This window comes from Typopeltis vanoorti, chromosome 20 (genome assembly GCF_054136105.1).
Source record: "Typopeltis vanoorti isolate ZY-2024b chromosome 20, IOZ_Tvanoo_1.0, whole genome shotgun sequence".
Lineage (NCBI taxonomy): Eukaryota > Metazoa > Arthropoda > Arachnida > Uropygi > Thelyphonidae > Typopeltis > Typopeltis vanoorti.
This window is the reverse complement of record NC_143568.1, coordinates 55,358,001-55,377,304: the sequence shown is the minus strand read 5'-3', so window position 1 is coordinate 55,377,304 and position 19,304 is coordinate 55,358,001. Positions and strand designations below refer to the sequence as shown.

The 19,304-nt window shown below is 35.6% G+C and overlaps 1 protein-coding gene across 7 annotated transcripts in view; it reads left to right on the top strand.

Moving 5' to 3' along the window:
* The window catches only part of eIF2Bgamma (eukaryotic translation initiation factor 2B subunit gamma), a 234,200-nt gene that overhangs the window by 168,256 nt on the left and 46,640 nt on the right, over nucleotides 1–19,304 (top strand). For all 7 annotated transcript variants that reach the window (XM_090410369.1, XM_090410364.1, XM_090410365.1 and 4 more), the window contains one exon: nucleotides 4,790–4,852. In XM_090410369.1, the coding sequence (XP_090266495.1) occupies nucleotides 4,790–4,852 (63 nt within the window). The remainder of the gene's footprint in view (nucleotides 1–4,789; nucleotides 4,853–19,304) is intronic.

The following is a 19,304-nucleotide window of genomic DNA, read 5'->3' as shown; positions in this document are numbered from 1 at the left end:
AAAACTAACAAAAGAACTGGATTCAAATCATATCCTGTACCATGCATTCTTTCTGTCTTGGTGCCGAACAAAATCTGAAGGTGGTCCTAAGGGATGTTACAGTGGATATAACCTCTGACAAAATAGCGGCTAACCTCCGCCACCAGGACCTACCACCCATCAAGGTCAGCAGGATGACTAGAGTGGACAAAACCCCTATGCCTCTAGTTTTAATAGCGATACATCAAGCCTATAAAAACATCTATGACCTCAAATCAGAATGTGGACTCTGAATCACCCCAGAGCTTTTGAGAAGGAATGCTTCAACTGGGCAATGCCGCAGATGCCAAAGATTTGGTCATGCTCAGAGACTCTGCTAGGCAGAGTACAAATGCCTGAAGTGTGCAAAAAATCACCTGACTAACATCTGCACAAAACCAAAAACTACTCTGGTAAAATGTGCTAACTGCGGCGGCCCTCACACTGCCAATTATAGAGGTTGTTCCGAAAACCCGAAAAACAGACAGTCGGAAGTAGGCAGACTCTTTTCCTCCCCTAGCAGATCTATCCCAGAGACCACAACTCCACAGACCCCTATGGACAAGCAAAAATGCTCAGAAATCCATCCTCTGAAACCAGAGGTCTCTAAAAGATCAACTCAACAGAGTCAGACAAGGACATATGCAGATGTAGTTCATACAAAAAAGTCAACCCAGAAAAAGAATCAGCTAGCACCACTATCAAATTTGACAGCTATCATCACCGCCTCTCTAGTAAATATGCTGCTGGACTTTAGCAGATCCAACCCCTCACCATCCTCCACTAAAAGATTCCTAAAGGATACACAAACTATCATCACAGCACTCACTAATGAACAGGAATAAATTAAAACCAGACTCACTAGAGATCATCGCGTGGAATGCGAACGGCCTGAGGAGTAAGATCTTAGAACTCCAGGACTTCATCCAAAGACATCAGCCAGATGTACTTTTAGTAAACGAAACGCATCTAAGACCTTCAGACAACCCCAAAATTAGGGGATATCAACTGTACAGAACAGACAGACTGTCCCACAGAGGAGGCGGCGCACTGTCATTTTCATTAAGAATTACATCACTCATCATTCTATAAACATCCCTCCTACCACTAACCTCGAGATCATTGGCATTGAGATTCTCACGAGCTCGGCTGGCAAACTAAAAATATTCGCAGCATATAATCCTCCACAAAAAATATTACTGTCCTCAGATTTGAAGCCGGCAACTTAAACGGACACATTGTAGCAAACTATACAGGATTCAACAACGTGGTTGTGGTAGGTCTCGCTGAGCCCACCCATCACAGCACATATGGCGATCTGATGTTTTGGACATAGCCATGCTACAGAATATCAGACTCCAATACAGTATAATGACACTTAATGATCTATCATCTGACCACAATCCAATACTGTTAAAGTTGGGAAACCAAGAAAAACTGTCTTCCCCCCTCGCACTCATTCATTCCTTGGGAAAGGTTGTCCAAGGTACTCCCGAAATATATTGGTCCCGTACCCATCATAAAATCCAGAGGAAATGGAAACAGCTGTAAAAGATCTAACTGAACAAATTAATGCAGCCTGTGCAGCAGTTACTACCTCCGCAACAACCCACAGATCCAACCACTTGCCAGAAGATACCACAACACCAGGGCACCACAAGACAAACCGATCTTAAACAGACTCAACTCTGCAGTGAGAGATGCCCTCACAGCCCATAGAAATCAACTTTGGGAAGAAAAACTGACCTCCATCTCTCCTGATAACCACTCCATATGTTTTAATCTTATCAGAAAGATTAAAAACAGAAATTAACCTCTTCCCCCTCTCCAAACAGATCTAGGTCTCATCCACACCGATGCAGATATAGCTGAATCAATAGCAAAACATTTAGAAAAGCAATGTAAATCTTCATATGATCATCTCGATATTAATCACATATATAAGATCCATCGACACGTCAGATGTTCACTCAAATCTTCTATCACGTACTCTAGTCAAACTGCACCCACATCACCTGCTGAAATATATGATATAATTAAGAAGTTAAAGAACAAAAATGGTCCTGACGGCATTTCCAACAATGTGATAAAGCTACTACCTTGCAGAGCTATTGTGCATCTGACAAATATATTAAACTCCATCCTTCACTACAAATATTTCCCTTCCTACTGGAAGCTGGCGGACATAATGCCAATCCATAAGGCTGGAAAAGACCCGCGATTGCCTCAAAGTTACAGACCAATCAGCCTCATCTCAAACCTGGGCAAAATTGCCGAGAAGGTAATTCTTATCAGACTCCAAGAATCAGTACACAAGCTAAATATTTTTCCTGAGGAGAAGTTTGGGTTCCATCAATTTCACAGTACCATGCAACAAATATACAATTTAGTAGAATATATCACCACAGGTTTCAACTGACGTCAATGTACTGGGGCTGTTTTCCTTGACATAGCCAGTGCATTCGATAAGGTTTGGCATTATGGTTTGTTATACAAACTGATATCAAATGGAATACCAATGGGAAGGATTCATCTAATGAAGTCATACCTCTACGATAGGCGAATGCAAGTTAGGATGAGCCGTGCAGTTTTGACACAAAAACGCATCTTGGCTGGAGTCCTGCAAGGATCCTTACTGGGACCGTTTTCCATATACATGTGTGACATCCTGCACAACCATTGCCATCAATCAAAGCCCTATACGCAGATGATATAGTGATATTAGCCAGATCTTTAAAGCTGCACCTAGCCATCAAGAAACTACAGGAAAACCTATTACTAATCGAACAATATTTTGCCAAATGGCGACTCCAAGTAAATCCTCAGAAAAGCGTAGTCGTGCTATTCTCCAGAAGATTAATGCTTCCTAAAGGAGACATCCTCCTATTTAACACAAAAATCCCATGGCTAACTGAGATCAGATATCTTGGCGTACTTCTGGACAGAAAACTGACTTTCAGCTCCCATATCAAGACTCTGTATAAAAACATCAAAAACCATAGCCCAGCTCTATGCACTGATTAATAGGAACAGTAAGCTGAGCACCAGAATCAAACTACTCATATATAAATTGAGGTTCGTCCAATGCTCACCTATGCTTCTCCCTGGAGCCATACCACTAATACTAGTATTCTTAAGTTACAACATGTGCAAAATAAATGTCTCAGAATGATCCTGAACGCCACATGGTTCGTACAAGCTGTGCAACTTCATCGGGACACAAATGTCCCCTATATTTACACTTTCGTGCAGACTATAGCAACCAAATTCTTCTCAAAAGCATCTGTGCACCCTAACAAACTGATTAAACTGGATGCGGATTATGACACAACAGATTCTTTCAAACATAAAAGACCAAAAGCCATCCTAAACTACAATTCTGAGGACTAATCTTCAAGCCCACTCAGGGCGAGCAATTAGCTCAAAGTTTTCTCCACTCACCATTTCTCTCCAGATAGCAGGGACTATGAAAAGCATTTGCTTCACCCCTTAGGTCAATAATGTTGTAAGTTGTAATCTTGGTATCTCTTCTAGGTCTGGCTTCCACTGATGGTAGCTTGCTTCTGGGAGAGTAGCGAGGTTCTTGCTGATTTTCTTGTCCTGAAGTGATAAGTTTAGTAGTGATCCTTTAGGATCAGTCAGAGTTTTTGACTTTTAACATACCTCAGTAAAAGGTCAAAGTTGGTCTGGGTAGTGACCCTTCCCATAATGCATAGCATTATACATGTCCAAAAGAGGGGGGGGGGTAGTGCTTTGTATTATTGGATACTGAGGCAATTGATATGAAGTCATTAGCCTGGTATTCTTAAGTTACATATAAATTACATATAAGTTACAAGTAGCCCAGTCATGATGACACTTCATGTGTAAACTTTGTTTGCTTACACTTGGTTAAAGGATTAAACTAAGAATATAGTTTCTTGGCATCTTTAATGTAAATTGAAGTGATATTTATCAAAACCTGAAATTGCTTTTGCATATGTTACCGCTAAAGCTCAAAAGCCGTTAATGTGCACATTACCTAGCTAATCTGCAGATTAACTGATTTGCTCCGTTAACGTGCGGAATCAAGAGTTTTCTGCATATTAACGGCTTCCGTATCGTTAAAGTTCAAAAGTTTGTTTCTCTCATTTCCTTTCCCTACTCCTTCCCCCCTCTCCCTCCACTTTTAGTTTGGTTTCGCCAGTGTCATATGTTTTTCAAATTCATTTCCTTAATTGTAATAATATTTTAAACAGTTTGATTCTTTGTATTATAGTTTTTTAATTGATTGATTCTATCAACTAATTTGTTGATTGTTTGATTGTGTTAGCTTGATTCTTTAGATATCGAAAAATAAATAAATAACATTATGTTAAAGTTGTTCCAGCAAAGATCTTATTTTCACTTTAACGAGTGCCTAGTAGGTAACGTGCAGATTATCTAGGTAATTTGAGAAATGAAACAATTTTCCGCACGTTAACGGATCACCCTAGTTAATCTGCACAATACCTAGATAATCTGTAGAATAACTGATTTCTGCACTTTAGCGGTAACACATATACTCATAAACTTCCCGTTTATAGATAAATCCATTATCTTAGGTGTGTCAACAGCATTCTAGAGAAATATGTAGAAATGCCACTAATTCTAAGTAAGAAACTCTTATTTAGAAACTTTATATTCATTATTAAATAACTTTCATTGTTATGGGGATAAGAATTTTCTTTTTGTGATTACATTCAAATAATCGAGGCACGATTTTATAATATGATGCAACTTTTAATTATAGATACCGAGGTTCCTGTCATCTATACTTGAAACCCCGCAAGCGACAGAAACAAGTCTGAGACAGGTATTGTATTTTTTTGTCTGTTTTTGACTCTATTTCTCTTCTTATATTAGTTTCAGTTGTTGTTAATTAATTTGTGTTTATTACTATCATTCAATTTTTTAAGTTGATTTATTCGCCATCTTCAATTACAAATTGGAAGTTTTTTTTTTTATTATTATTATTCTGAGTGGAAGACCTTATCTGTATTTAAAGCAGAAATTTACAAGGTTGTCATGTTTTATACTCCCAACCCCCACCAATGTTTATATATATATATATATATATATATATATATATATATATATATACACACACACAGTGATCCCTCGACTTACATCCATTCGAGTTACATCTGTGATCCCATAAGGGAATAAATAACATTTTCGGGTATACTTTCGAATAAGACGCAAGCGAGCGTAAGGTAAAGCATGCACAGTGTCAATAGCGCTCTCAGCGGCAACCTCCCTCAGCTGTCGGCACGTGTCTTCAACAGTTCCTCTGTTGATTTTGTGTTTGAGAAATAGGTTATTTGTGTATTTATTGTTAAATATTTTGCGATGTTTTGAGCATCATGGCCCCTGCATGCACAATCAAAAAACCTAGTGAAGAATCACAGAAAAAGAGGTGAGCAGTTGATCTTGAAACGAAGTCGCAAGTTATAAAGCAACATGAAGCTGGTAAGCCCATCAATGGATCGCACATGACTTCAGATAGTCTCATTCTACAGTGATGACCATTTTGAAAAATAAGGATAAAATCGTAAAGGCTGTGAAAGGATCTACTCCCATTAAATTGACGATAGTGATGAAGCAACAACATGGTCCTATCGGTGATATGGAAAAGCTATTTGCATCATTGATAGAGGACCTGAACCAAAAGTGCATACCCCTTAGCACTGTGACCATAACCGCTAAGACACTAAGTATCTTCATATAATAAATTTAGTCTAATCCTTTATCCAAGTGTGAGCAAACAAAGTTTGCACCTGAAAGTATCTTCAGGACTGGGGTAAGGTGGTACAACACCAGGAGGGCACTCCTTGCAAAGGTGGAGCAAGCTACCAACACTCCTATCTCAGTATCTCCCATAATGCAAAACACATCTCCTTGCGGATATGTCTAATGTTATGCATTAAGGGAAGGGCCACAACCCAGACTAGTTTCGACCTTTATTGAGGTCTCTTCAGTGGGAGCCAGGCCCAAGTGGAGATACCAGGCAGAAGCATTAGCAGGTCATCTCTACCTATAGGAGTTGCCAAATGGTGTGCCACCCTTTTTTAATAAATTACTCTGGATTTAGAGAAAGATGTTGAAAGTTTATTTTGCACTTGGTTAGAGTATAATAAATTTAGTTTAATCCTTTGTATAAGTGTGAGCAAACAAAGTTTGCGCCTGAAAGTATCTTCATGACTGGGGTAAGGTGGTACAACACCAGGGCACTCCTTGCCCAGGTCCCTAATCCCTATAACTCTATTGATTTAATGTATTGACTTACATCCTGCCGGATGGAATGGAACCCAGACGTAAGTCGGGGGATGACCGTATAATGCTGCTAGACACCATATTAGAAGCAAGGTGTTGTACCACCTTACCCCAGTCCTGAAGATACTTTCAGGCGCAAACTTTGTTTGCTCACACTTTGATAAAGGATTAAACTAAATTTATTATACTCTAACCAAGTGAAAAATAAACTTTCAAAATAAGTATCTTCAACATGATGAAGGAGAAAGCAAAACCCAATCATGACTACAAATTCAGTGCTTTTTCCGGTTGGTTCATGTGATTCAAGCAGCGTTTTGCACTGCATAATGTGAAAATGTATAGGAATCTGCAAGTGCTGAGACGGCTGCCAAGGAGTTTGTGGAAAAATTGGATAAAATTATTACGGAGGAAAATTATTTGGCACTGCAAATATTTAATATGGATGAGACGTCCTTGTTTTGGAAAAAAATGCCCGAGCGGACATTCATCCACAAAAAAGCTAAAATCTATACCTAGTTTCAAAGCTCTTAATGCCCGTGTTACAATTCTGTTACAGGTAATGTGGCTGGATATAAACTGAAACCATTTGTGATACGGCACAGAGAGAATCCACGAATCTTCAAAAACATTACGAAGCAAACTCCCAGTTCATTATCTGAGCAATAAGAAGTCATGGATGACTCAAAAATTGTTTGAGGATGTCTTAATCAATTGTTATGCAAGTGAAATAAAAAGCTATTGTGTGAAAGAAAATGTAGAATTTAAAATTTTATTAATTCTAGATAATGCTCCAGGTCATCCATCTTATAATGGTGATCATCACCAAGTTCAAGGTCATGTTTCTCCCACCAAACACTACTTCATTGATCCAACCGATGGATCAGGGAGTTCTTGCAGTGTTTAAGGCTTATTATCTAAGGATAACTTTTTCACAAGCCATTTCTGCTACTGAAGGAAATGACCAGACTCTCATGCAATTCTGGAAAACATTCAATATTTATTATGCTATTAAAAATATTGCTGTGGCTTGGGACGAAGTAATCTCTCAATGACATATGGGTGGCATATGGAAAAAGACATTAAAAAAGGTTTGTGCATGATTTTGGAAGTATGTAATAGCGGGCATAGCACACAATCTGCATCTCGAAGTGAATGATGACAATAATTCAACTCATAAAAAGTTCTCCTGAAGAGTTGACCAACGAAGAATTGGTCGAACAGGAGGAACAAGTGTTGCAGAAGAGGAAAAACGAGAAAAAGAAGAGGGTAAAAGAGAAACAGAAGAGGTAATTAAACAATTTACAGTGAAGGATCATGCAGAAATGTTCTTTGCAGATAGCGATGTTCTCAAAATGTCTTCAGACATTGTAAGAACACTGGAACCCCAATGTTGAACTCTACTTAATAATAGAAATGAAAGTACATGATGCATTTGCTTGCTATGAACAAATTTAAAGTGAAAAGAAGAAGAGGAATAAGCAAAACACATTGGACATTTTCATCAAAAAAAACAAAAAAAACAAAGGTTACACCAGAAGAGCCACAACCTGATCATTCACACAGGGAAAGTAATGAAGATCTGATTGTGGAGGAAGATTTGGGTGATTATTCTCTTGTTTTATAGTGGCAGTAACACACAGTACAGTTTTATAATAAGGTTTAAAAATTAAAATGACAGTATACTTATTACGGTTAAGTCCCTAATCCCTATAACTCTATTGATTTAATGTATTGACTTACGTCCTGCCGGATGGAACGGAACCCAGACGTAAGTCAGGGGATGACCGTATAATGCTGCTAGACACCATATTAGAAGCAAGAAATATTGCTTTTATAGATAGTTGTTAATTTCAGCAAAGTGTTTATCTAAATAATGAAAAGATAAACTATTGTCAACACTTCTCAACATTTCAAATTCTTCAATTTTATTGTTTTGAAAAGTTCTTTTAATTTTTAAATACTCATTACATTTGAAAAATGAATACTTATAAGCTGATACATGCTCATTATGCATCAAATCATAAATTTATTTTTTGATATAAAGTGATATTTCGTGGTTGTTTCCAAAATGGCAAAAAAAGACCTAGATGTGATTTCTTCTAGGTTTTTCATCAATTTATCAATCATCAATCTATCTAGATGTGATTTCTTCTAGGATTCTTCCAGAAATAGTCATATTTCTGTTTTCTATGGCATTTCTGACTATAGGATTTGGCAATATTGGAGTGCTGACTAGTGATAGATTAATTTGAGGAAAATTGTTGACATGATATTCTGTACATTCTTGAAGGTACATATGAGGAAATCAATGAAGAATATATATATATATACACACACACAGTCAGGTCTCTTTTTATGTGGTAGATACGTTCCACAGAAAACCACATATAAAAAATCGCACAAAAAAGACCTAGCTTATGTTGAAAAATTAGAGATACAATCCATAATTTTCTAAAACCATATAAAACCGAAGCAATGAATTAAAATAAACCTAAAATCGCATTAAAAAGTTTATGAAAATTCAGGAAAATAGGAATGCCTAAGTTTCTTTTAAATCTTTATTCATTTAATTTTATTGAAAAGTAAAAAATTTTTTTACATTTTTTCATCAGAATTATTGTCGCTATTAGACAATATTTGGCAACATTTGCGAACTGGTGTGAAATCATTTTCATCACCAGAAGAGATAGCGCATTAAATCTATGTGGTAAAGGCAATGGTTCTTCACAAACAGAATTAGCTTCACCCTCATTCTGTGCTGATTTTTTCTTCTGACAATGTAATCAGTGATTAAACTTTGCGATGATGATTTTACTAATTTTTTTATACATCTCGCAATATCCAGGCATACAGTTCTTCAGCTCATGTTGGAATTTAAAGGCTCATTCAGAATTTGTGTCATTAACAAGAAAATGATTTTCCAATTCATTGCACAGTTCAAGACCTCGAATTATATTTGCAGAAAGGGAGACAGGTTTTTCTTCCGCTCCACTATCATTTTCTAGATCTTCGATGATATTTAAAGTTAATTGATATCCAATAATATCATCGTTACTTAAGGCATTATCTACAAGCAATTCATCTACATCATTCTGGCTAAATGTATCAAAACCTTCTCCACAAATTTCATGTGCCAAAATAATGATTTCAGCTGATAATGTAGATGTTGAGTGATTGCACTCTTTGCAACACATTCAGACCAAGCTGCTTTCCAGCAGGCATTTAAAGTTTGTGGTCTTATTTCAGCGATAGCAGATGCAACATGATTTGATGAACAGTCCAAAATAGAAAATTTTTTCCAAACGTCGGTAACTAGTTGGCAATCTAGTTTATCCAATATAAATTGAAAACTGTGCTTAACGTAATATTTTTTAAACTTAGCAATTATGCCTTGATGTAATGGCTGAATAATGCATGTTGTATTGAGTGGAAAAAACACTACCTGCACATTTGGATGTTCTAAATGTGGATGACTTGGTGCATTGTCAACAATTAATAAAACTTTAAAATCGAGAGCTTTTTGCTTCATATATGTTTCTACCTCTGGTACAAAGCAACAATTATTGAACCATTCAGTAAATACAGCAGTTGTTACCCAGGCCTTTGTATTAGCCATCCAATGTACCAGCAGCTGTTTTAGATCTTTGCCTTTTAGAGCACATGGTCTTAGAGATCGATTTACTAGGAGGGGGGTGTTTCAATATTCGATCCCCTGATTCATTGCTACAAAGTAACAATGTTACTCGATCTTTGTTTGCTTTAAACCCACTTGCTTTTTTTTTCAGACTTTGCGATATAAGTTCAACTAGGCATTTTCTTCCAAAACAATCCTGTTTTGTCAGCATTAAACACTTGATCGAGACAGTATCCACCATCTTCAATAATTTTGGCTAACTTCTCATGCAAATTTTTGACTGCTGCTTCATCTGCTCCTGCAACCTTACTTGTAATCTTCACATTATGAAGTGCAGTCCTTTTTAAAAACCAAACCTGTTTAGCCATCCTTTGCTATCCGAAAATTCTTTATCAGCCTGGGAAGCGGAAGTAGATGGCTCCAATTGCTTCATCTGTTCATAAAACCGAAGAGCTTTTTGTTTAATTAAATAACCACTTATGGGAATTTTTTGAGTTAGTTCTTCAATCCAAATTACGAGTGCTCATTCCATTTTTTTCTAATAAAGCATCTCTTGAGTACGATGATAATTTGGCACTTAGATTTGTGCCAGAAATGAGATTTTCTTATTTATTTCATTCTTTTTAATTGCTCTTATAATAGATTCACCTAAATTAAAATGTTTACCAATTGCACCGTAGATCCCTCTCTTTTTGCTAAGTGATCTAAAATTGCAATTTTCATTTCCAAAGAAATTGCTTTTCTTTGGTGCTTTTTTTCCTCCATTGGGCCAGATGAAATCTTCAAAATAAAAATTAGCAAAATTTAGACTTACGATAATGAAAAGATAAACACTTACTCGCATGCAAAATTAAACTTCACAGACACTCACTGCTTACACGTTACTCACGTTACACCAGAATGTGCTGCAACACACTGTTCATTATGTACAATGGAGAAACCCCGAATTTCCATGAAATATGTTCTGCATAACTTCAAAACCACGTAAAAAAGATATGCATAAAAAGAAACCTGCATGTGTGTGTATATACGATTTTAAAATGTCAAATTTTAAATATAATTTGTTATGATTTTTTTTTACTGTTTAAAACATCATAATGAATAGGGATATTCCAGATCATTTCACAGATGGCAATGTGGTCTTCATTCCAAAGAAAGACAAGAATCTCACAAATAATAATAGGTTGGCTATCTACATTTCTGACTAATGTGGATCACCAAATCTTCATGAAAATTGTCAGTAATAGAATAAAACATTATCCTAAAGATGTCATCCAAAGCACACAGATTTTTTCTGTTCTAGTGGGAGAGCAATTGAATTCGTCTTGTTCCTCATCTGGGATGGAATTTACTTATAAAATAATGATAGCTTCCCCTCACACTGCAGTCATTAAACTTAAAGCCTTTGACAACATGCAGAATGAATGCTTCCACTACATATTGCAGTCCTTCAAGTTAGGAACCATGATTGCTAATGCAATCCTGACAATCTATTAAAGAGCAGCAACAGGAATACCAATCAGTGAATTACTATGTGAACCCATTCGTCAGGGAGGATTGGTTGTCTATTGAGTGCTCAGCTTTTCTTCCTAGTAGTGAAAGCCTAGCAAAGGATCACTATATATCCAGCTATTAGATGGGTCTCCATTTGTGGGATTTTTTAAAAGATCTAATAAAATTCTAAGTCAGAATATTTTCTGACTTAGATAGCTTCCCATCCTTGAAGCTTAATTTCTTACAGTCCAAATTCCCTAACAGTGAAGTCATCTACCTTGGTAAGTTAGGAATGACTTTCAAACACAAAATGAGTTGTTACCAACACAAACAGCATAACTGTTAATTAAACTTTAATTTAAAAAAGTATGCTGCATATTGTGCCATATTTCTTTAATCTATAGTTCTAAAAATATTGCACATATTTAGTTCATTATGAAGATCTTGAGTAACATTAGTTTAAGCCTACATAAGAGTTTGAAATTTAATCATTAATTCTAATTAAAAGAAACACACGTATTAACCACAGATCTTAGGACATCATCAGTACAGTAGTTTTAAACAATAATAGGAATAACATACAGTTAGGGCGCATGATTACAATAGAATCTCATTAAACGTGCATAACGTGCTACAGTAGTAAAAAAAAATAATAATAATAATAATTATTTAACACACTTTTGTATGACAATTTCCCATACTTTAGGAATAGTAAGACAGTCGTTGTGGTTTAAGTTTGGTCTGTGTAGTAGGGCTTCAGAACTTTCTTTGTATAAACGTTCATGTTTATATAAAGATCTATGTAAAAGTTTAGACTTTTCCCAATGGATCCTATGGTTTGGATTTTCAATTCCATATTGAGAGAGGCCAAATGTCTGTGATTTATAAAGACGAATGTGGTCTTGATGTTCCGAGATGCTTTTTTGAACAGACCTACCCTGTCTGTCCAAAGTAAGATAATTTGCATGAGGATGGAATCTCATAAACGCCAGGCAACATCAAAGGTGAAAGTTTGTCCTTAGGAGAAGGTAACAAGTTGTAAATTTGGTTGATAAGTTTGTAAGTAGTAGCAAAATTGTATTTCTTCATAATTTTAGAAAGATGTAAGGTATGGGAATCCTATGGACTTCTTCCTGTCTGGTTTGATGTGTGGAGAAATGACTACTGATGATTTTTTGAGTTGTTTTAGAATTATATCCATTTAGGATGGCTGTATTTTTGATTACTTCTAATTCCTGGTTTAAAGATTCTTCAGAGGAGTAGAATTTGTGTGCTCTGAAAACTAGTTATTTAATAATGCCAGATTTCTGAGATGGATGATGAGCAGAAGAATTGTGAATGTAGCAACCTGAGAATGTAGGCTTGCGAAAGACAGACGTGGCAATGGAGCCATCTTCTTTTCTTTGGATGTGTAAATCCAAAAAGAAGATACCCTGTGGAGATTCTAGCCTCTCTCAACACGGAATTGAAAATCCAAATCATAGGATCCATTGGGAAAAGTCTAAACTTTTACATAGATCTTTATATAAACATGAACGTTTATACAAAGAAAGTTCTGAAGCCCTACTATACAGATCAAACTTAAACTGCAACGACGTTCTTACTATTCCTAAAGTATGGGAAATTGTCATACAAAATTGTGTTAAATAATTATTATTTTTTTTTTATTTTATTTTTTTTTGTACTACTGTAGCACGTTATGCACGTTTAATGAGATTCTATTGTAATCATGCACCCTAACTGTGTGTTATTCCTATTATTGTTTAAAACTACTGTACTGATGATGTCCTAAGATACTTAGGATGAAATATTTACAATTAAATAATTTTCACTGTGGTTAATACGTGTGTTTCTTTTAATTATGATCGCACCACAGGTTTCGTTATTTAAAAAAAAAAAAAATCATTAATTCTGCAGTTTCATTTTCATAATTTCATAGTCTTCTAGTTGTTTCTTATATGTCTCTTGTTATTGTTTGCATTTGTACTTTTTCATGTGTTTTTTCATGTTCTTTATGTTCATTTCCTGTCATTTGTTTGTGTATTTGTCATCAGTATATGATTTCCTTTGTTATGTTTTCCAGCTTTTTTTTTTTTTTTTTTTCTGCATGGGAATAGAGTGGGGATCAGTCTTTTTCTTTAAAATTCACTATAGTGATTCTTGCTCTATTGGACCCTAGAGGCTCACTGCAGAGAGTGTCTGTTGTATTTATTCTATATTATTTTTTTTGTATATGTTGTATATTATTCTAAGTATTGCATTCACTACCAATTTCTCAAACTTCCCTGTTCCTTTAGGAATGAAACATTCCACCAGAATGAAATATCCTGATGAAGTGATCATTAGCCATTTACATCAATCACCTGACCAACTGTTCTCTCCATCCATATCATTTATTTTTCTACTTTCTGTATGAGAAAATTACTCCTTCAGATTTTCATTGGACCATATTTCTAGTCAGCTGTCATATTCCAATGTTTCCTTTAGTCATTAAATAACTGTTTTCCACTCTCTCTCTCTCTCTCTCTCTCTTTATACTACTTATCCATAATTTGATTTCCTTAATCACCCATTTCACTCCAAATCTTGATTTTTTTCACTCAGGATTTACCACTGGTGTTAACAAATATTTCTTTCATACACCGCTGATCAACTCCTCCATGGATATGATATTTCTTCCAACTGATTCACACATCTGCTGTAATCATCTGCCATATAAATTCCTTTTTTTATTGAGATTGCCTCCCTATTGCAAAGGAGACAATCTTAATGAATCTCTCTTCCCCTAAAAAGTCAAGACTAGTATTAGTGAGATTACACTCACTACACTAGTGCAAGGGTCACATTGTTACCAAGACTATACACATGTTAGACTCCTAGTATCTAATGCAGCCTTGATATTCTAAATAGATGAATGCCATAATTTGTGTTTGACAACATTATAATAGGCCATAATGATGACAGCACATAGTGAACTCCTGAATGAGACAATGAGTCTAAATTGTCTTTTGTCAGACATGCATCTCAAACAAAAGGTGACTGGATGGAAGATCTATATGTGCTCAGAAATGTGGATTCTCTTAAAACTAGTTTTTAGCACTGAAAATAATCCCAAAACTTAGACACAAATTCTGTATAAGTTTTCATAAGTTTAATCCCCGTATATTTTTTTTCTTCAGTATCTGTAACTCACAGATTAGTATGTACCTAAATTAGAAATACATTTGCTTATGCCTAGTTTATGCTGCTGACACTCTCGAAGATAACAAAACATGAGGTCTATATCATTTCTCTCTTGCTACTTCTACTACAATATTTTAGCCCTCTATATTTTTTATGTGCTACATGATATCTCTCCACTTGTGTCATACTGAATGTTTAGTTGCTCTATAAAAACAGAACTTCATCCTGATGTTATTTTATAATAATACTTAAATCACAAGAATGGCAAAGCACACTGTAATTCTTTCCTATGTTAATTTATTTAGGACTGCTGTGGAGTACATCAAGATTTATCAGGGTGCATAAGCACACACTCACAGCAGCAGTGAGAGAGGAATGCATGATAGCACATTCAAAGTTTATTGAACATGATAATATTAGCAACTCTCTTTAAGATTGCAAGTGTTGAAATGAATTATGTCAAATAAATGAGGCATGAGATGTGTCTGAGAATAAGCAGGCTTCTCAGAGAAAGTATAGTGAACACTGGTGTTTATTTTCAGACCCTATTCTTCCTTTTCATGGGTAGGATTTGTGGTGTATGCAGAAAATATACAGAAAAATCTTTTTCCTTTTACTCTCCAAAATAAACATCTTTATGGTCACTGCAGAATTGAGAAGACAGTGATGTGATATTTAATGCTTAACTTGATGCACTAAAAAAAAAAAGGATAAGGCTCCATGCATTTGAAACTTGCATGATATAAATTTTGGAAGTTGGATTATTTGTTACAAGAAAATAGTCATGACAGATAAAACTTGCATCATTTTGGGAAAGCTTATCAAGCTCTGCTTTCTGGGGTGTGTGGGGAAGGGGGGGGCAGCATAATGGATTGCCTTATTGTTGATTTGCCAGATGATATAAAAGTAGCTTTATATTCCTAGTTAGAGTGTTGATTTATCAGTTTGTTTTCAAACTGATAAATCAACAGAAATATCATGGCTTGGAGTTTGGCAGATTGCTATTTCATTTCTATTAAGTTAATGAGATTTTTTTTTTTTTAATGTAGTCTGCTGCACAGTCCTTCAACTGGTAAAATTTTATCGAAGTAATGTACAGACTTATGTATCATCTTAAAAGTATGACTAGTTCAATGCAGGTAACATGCCTGTACTGCACAGAGAAAATAGAGTAGAAGAAATAACACAGATACAGTAGAAAAATATATAATATACTAACTTGTACTGTGATATTTATATATAGTAATTTCAAATGAAGAGAATACTTAACATATTGAATGATTTGCTGAATTGAGTGAAAATACATGTAGCAAGTTTTTGCTGAAAGAAAATAACCTATGCTTGACAAGAAATTAACATAAACAAACCTTGGTTGGCCAAGTGACCAGAGTATCCATTCTCCAACTAATTGGGTGAAATCCTGCTGTGGACATGAATGTTTGCAATGATCTTTAGGTGGATGATGAATTTTATTTTCCTATGTGAGACTACCACTCTGCTTATTAGAGGCCTGAAGTGGTTTGAAAAAGTTCAGTGTTTGCTCTCTAGAGCACAGTTTCCAAATTATGTAAAAATAAATAAAAAAAAAAAAAAAAAATATATATATATATATATATATATATATATATATATATAAGAGAGTGGTCTGAAAAGTTCTTGGCCTCGACAATAGATGGCAACACTATTGGCAAGATTTTTTTTTTTTTCTAAGTTGGTACATCTGTCATAAGCTTCTATGTGAAATTGCAAGTCATTCTATCAAGTAGTTTGTTTTATACAGCTGTCTGAAGCAAAAGTGTTCTCTGTATCCCTTGAAATGGATAATATTGAGTATCGTGTGGGTATAAAATTCTTTGTAAAAGAAGGATTAATGCCAAAAGAAATTCATTCAAAGTTCATAAAATTTATGGGCACGCTTCTCCTTCATTTTTGACACTTAAGATGATCCATGTGAAGGACGTCCAAAAGTGTAACAACACCAGAAATCATTGCTCAAGTGCATGATATGGTATTGGATGATCAGCAAGTCAAAGTGCTTGAAATTGCTGAGAATATAGGCATTTCAAAAGAACATGTAGGATATATTTTGCATGAAGAATTGCAAATGAAAAAGCTTTGTGCAAGATGGGTGCCACGCTTGCTCACAGCAGATCAAAAACGCACTAGCATGAACATCTCTGAACAGTGCTTGGAACGTTTTAACAAGAATAAAACTGATTTTGTGCGTTGATTTATTACTATGGATGAAAAACTTGGATTCACCGTTACATACCGGAATCCAAACAGCAGTCAAAACAATGGACAGAAGTCGGTTATTCAGCACCAAAGAAGACAAAGTCGGTTCCATCAGCAGGAAAGGTCATGGCATCGGTGTTTTGGGATGCTAAAGGCATTTTTTTATTAATTATCTTGAAAAGGGTAAAACGATAACTGGGGAATATTATTCCGATCTTTTAACCAGACTAGATGAAAAAATTCGTGAGAAAAGACCCAGTTTGCAGAATAAAAAAATCATCTTTCATCAGGACAATGCACGTGCCCACAACGGTGTTTTGGCAATGGGAAAATTAAGGGATCTGCACTATGAATTGTTGGAACATCCACCCTATTCCCCAGATTTGGCTCCCTCTGACTTCTATCTCTTCCCAAAACTAAAACTCTTCCTTGTTGGTGAGTGCTTTTCTTCGAATCAAGAAGTGATTGCAGCTGTAGATGGGTATTTTGTTACTAAGAACCACAACAGAGAGGATAATGGTGCTGGAGCATCGCTGGAATAAATGTATTAGTCTTAAGGAGATTATGCTAAAAAATTAAAATAATTTTGAAATTATAAATTTGTTTTTTCATTTGTTAGGCCAAGAACTTTTCAGACTGCCCTTGTATATATAAACTTCTTAGCTTACTCATGTATATAGTTTTAAACCTATAGTACATTAGTACAGAGCCTAGTTATGAAGATATTTCACATCCAAACTTTGCTTACACTTGGATAAAGGATTAAACAAGAATATAATTTTATGGCAAGTTCAATTTAACATAGTACTAATGCACTATAGATTCATGGATGCAAATCATAAAACAATAGCATGCATCTGAAATATCTGCATGACTAGGCTGCTTGTGAATAGAGAGCAACTGACTGTACATTATTACAAATGATGGTAAAGAATGTGTTGTATTGTGGGATGTTAGGTTAACTTGATGCAAATTCAACCACTCTTTGTATGTGATTTGTGAAGATATTTCATATTCAAACCTTTGCTTGTTAATGTTTGGGTAAAATAAGGATGGAAACCTGAAATTATATTTCTTCTCGAGCATGGCTTACTTTCCATATCCCTAATCCAGATTATTGCAATAATATGGTAATGCACAGCTTTGTTACTTGTTTATGGAAATATCACTTCTGCTCTGTATCTTGACAGCATCTCCCACTGATGGGTCTTCAGTAAAAGTTAATGATTCTTCCCTTGATGCATGGCATAGCATATACTTGCCTGGAGAGTATACCACACATTCTAGGCATACTCTCTAGGCAAGTATATGCTTACCTAGAGAGTATGCCACACATTCTGGGATAGATGATAGGGAACATATGAAGTGAAGTCAACTGCTCTGTATCTAGTAGCTGAGTTGAAGATATCTTACATCCATACTTGTATTCCTAGATGAAATAAGAATGAAAACAAATATAGTTTCTTTTAAAGTATCATATATAAGTAGAAATTACTTTTGAGAATCCACATATATAATTTTTCTTATTAACTGAGAAGATGCAATTATCTAACAAGCGATTAATACTAATAAAGCAGTTAACAAACACTTGTTTTCACAGAACACTGCAGATCTAGACTGGAAAGTCAAAAATATTCCAGGGGAAGGCCTTTCTCTGAAATATTGTACCTCTGTACCTTGCCAAGAACATTCTATTAGCATGCCAAAAATGAGAAAGTATGATATGGTGCTGGATGGTAAGATCCCCAGGGCTGAAGGCATGCAACTGGGGAAGAGCAGAGGGCTTCCACAATTAGAATCAGTTGTTATGATGTGTCCAGGTCAAACCTAGAAGGAAGCTTGATTGCAGATGCTGTTGGTTGGAAAAGGGAGACTCCCTGTTTCACCCACAACATTGGAACTTGAAATGTTAGAAGTATGAACCAATGTAAGCTGGAAATAATAAAGATGGAAATGGAATGCAAGAAGCTGGATATATTGGGAATAAGTGAACTTAGATGGACAGGAATGGGCCATTTTCAGTCAGGGGACTATATGATGTATTACTCAGGACATGAGATGAGACATAAAAATGGAGTATCTTTCTTACTCAGGAAAAAGATGGTCAGGTATGTACTTAGGCTATAATCCAGTGAGTAACAGAATCATTTCTCTCTGAGTCAGTGGACATCCAATGAATATGACTATCATACAGGTTTATGCACCCACTACAGAGGCACCAGAAGAAGCCAGAAGAATTTTATGGCAAGTTACAAGAAGTGATAGATGCAACACCAAAGTGAGATTTATGGCTACGTATCGGAGAGTGGAATGCAAAAGTGGGAGAAACCGAGGAAAAAGGAATAACAGGTAGTTTTGGTTAGGTATATTCATAACACTGCAGGGAAGAGACTAGTTGAGTTTTGTGCAGAAAATTCTTTGTTTGTTGCTGACACCTGCTTTAAAC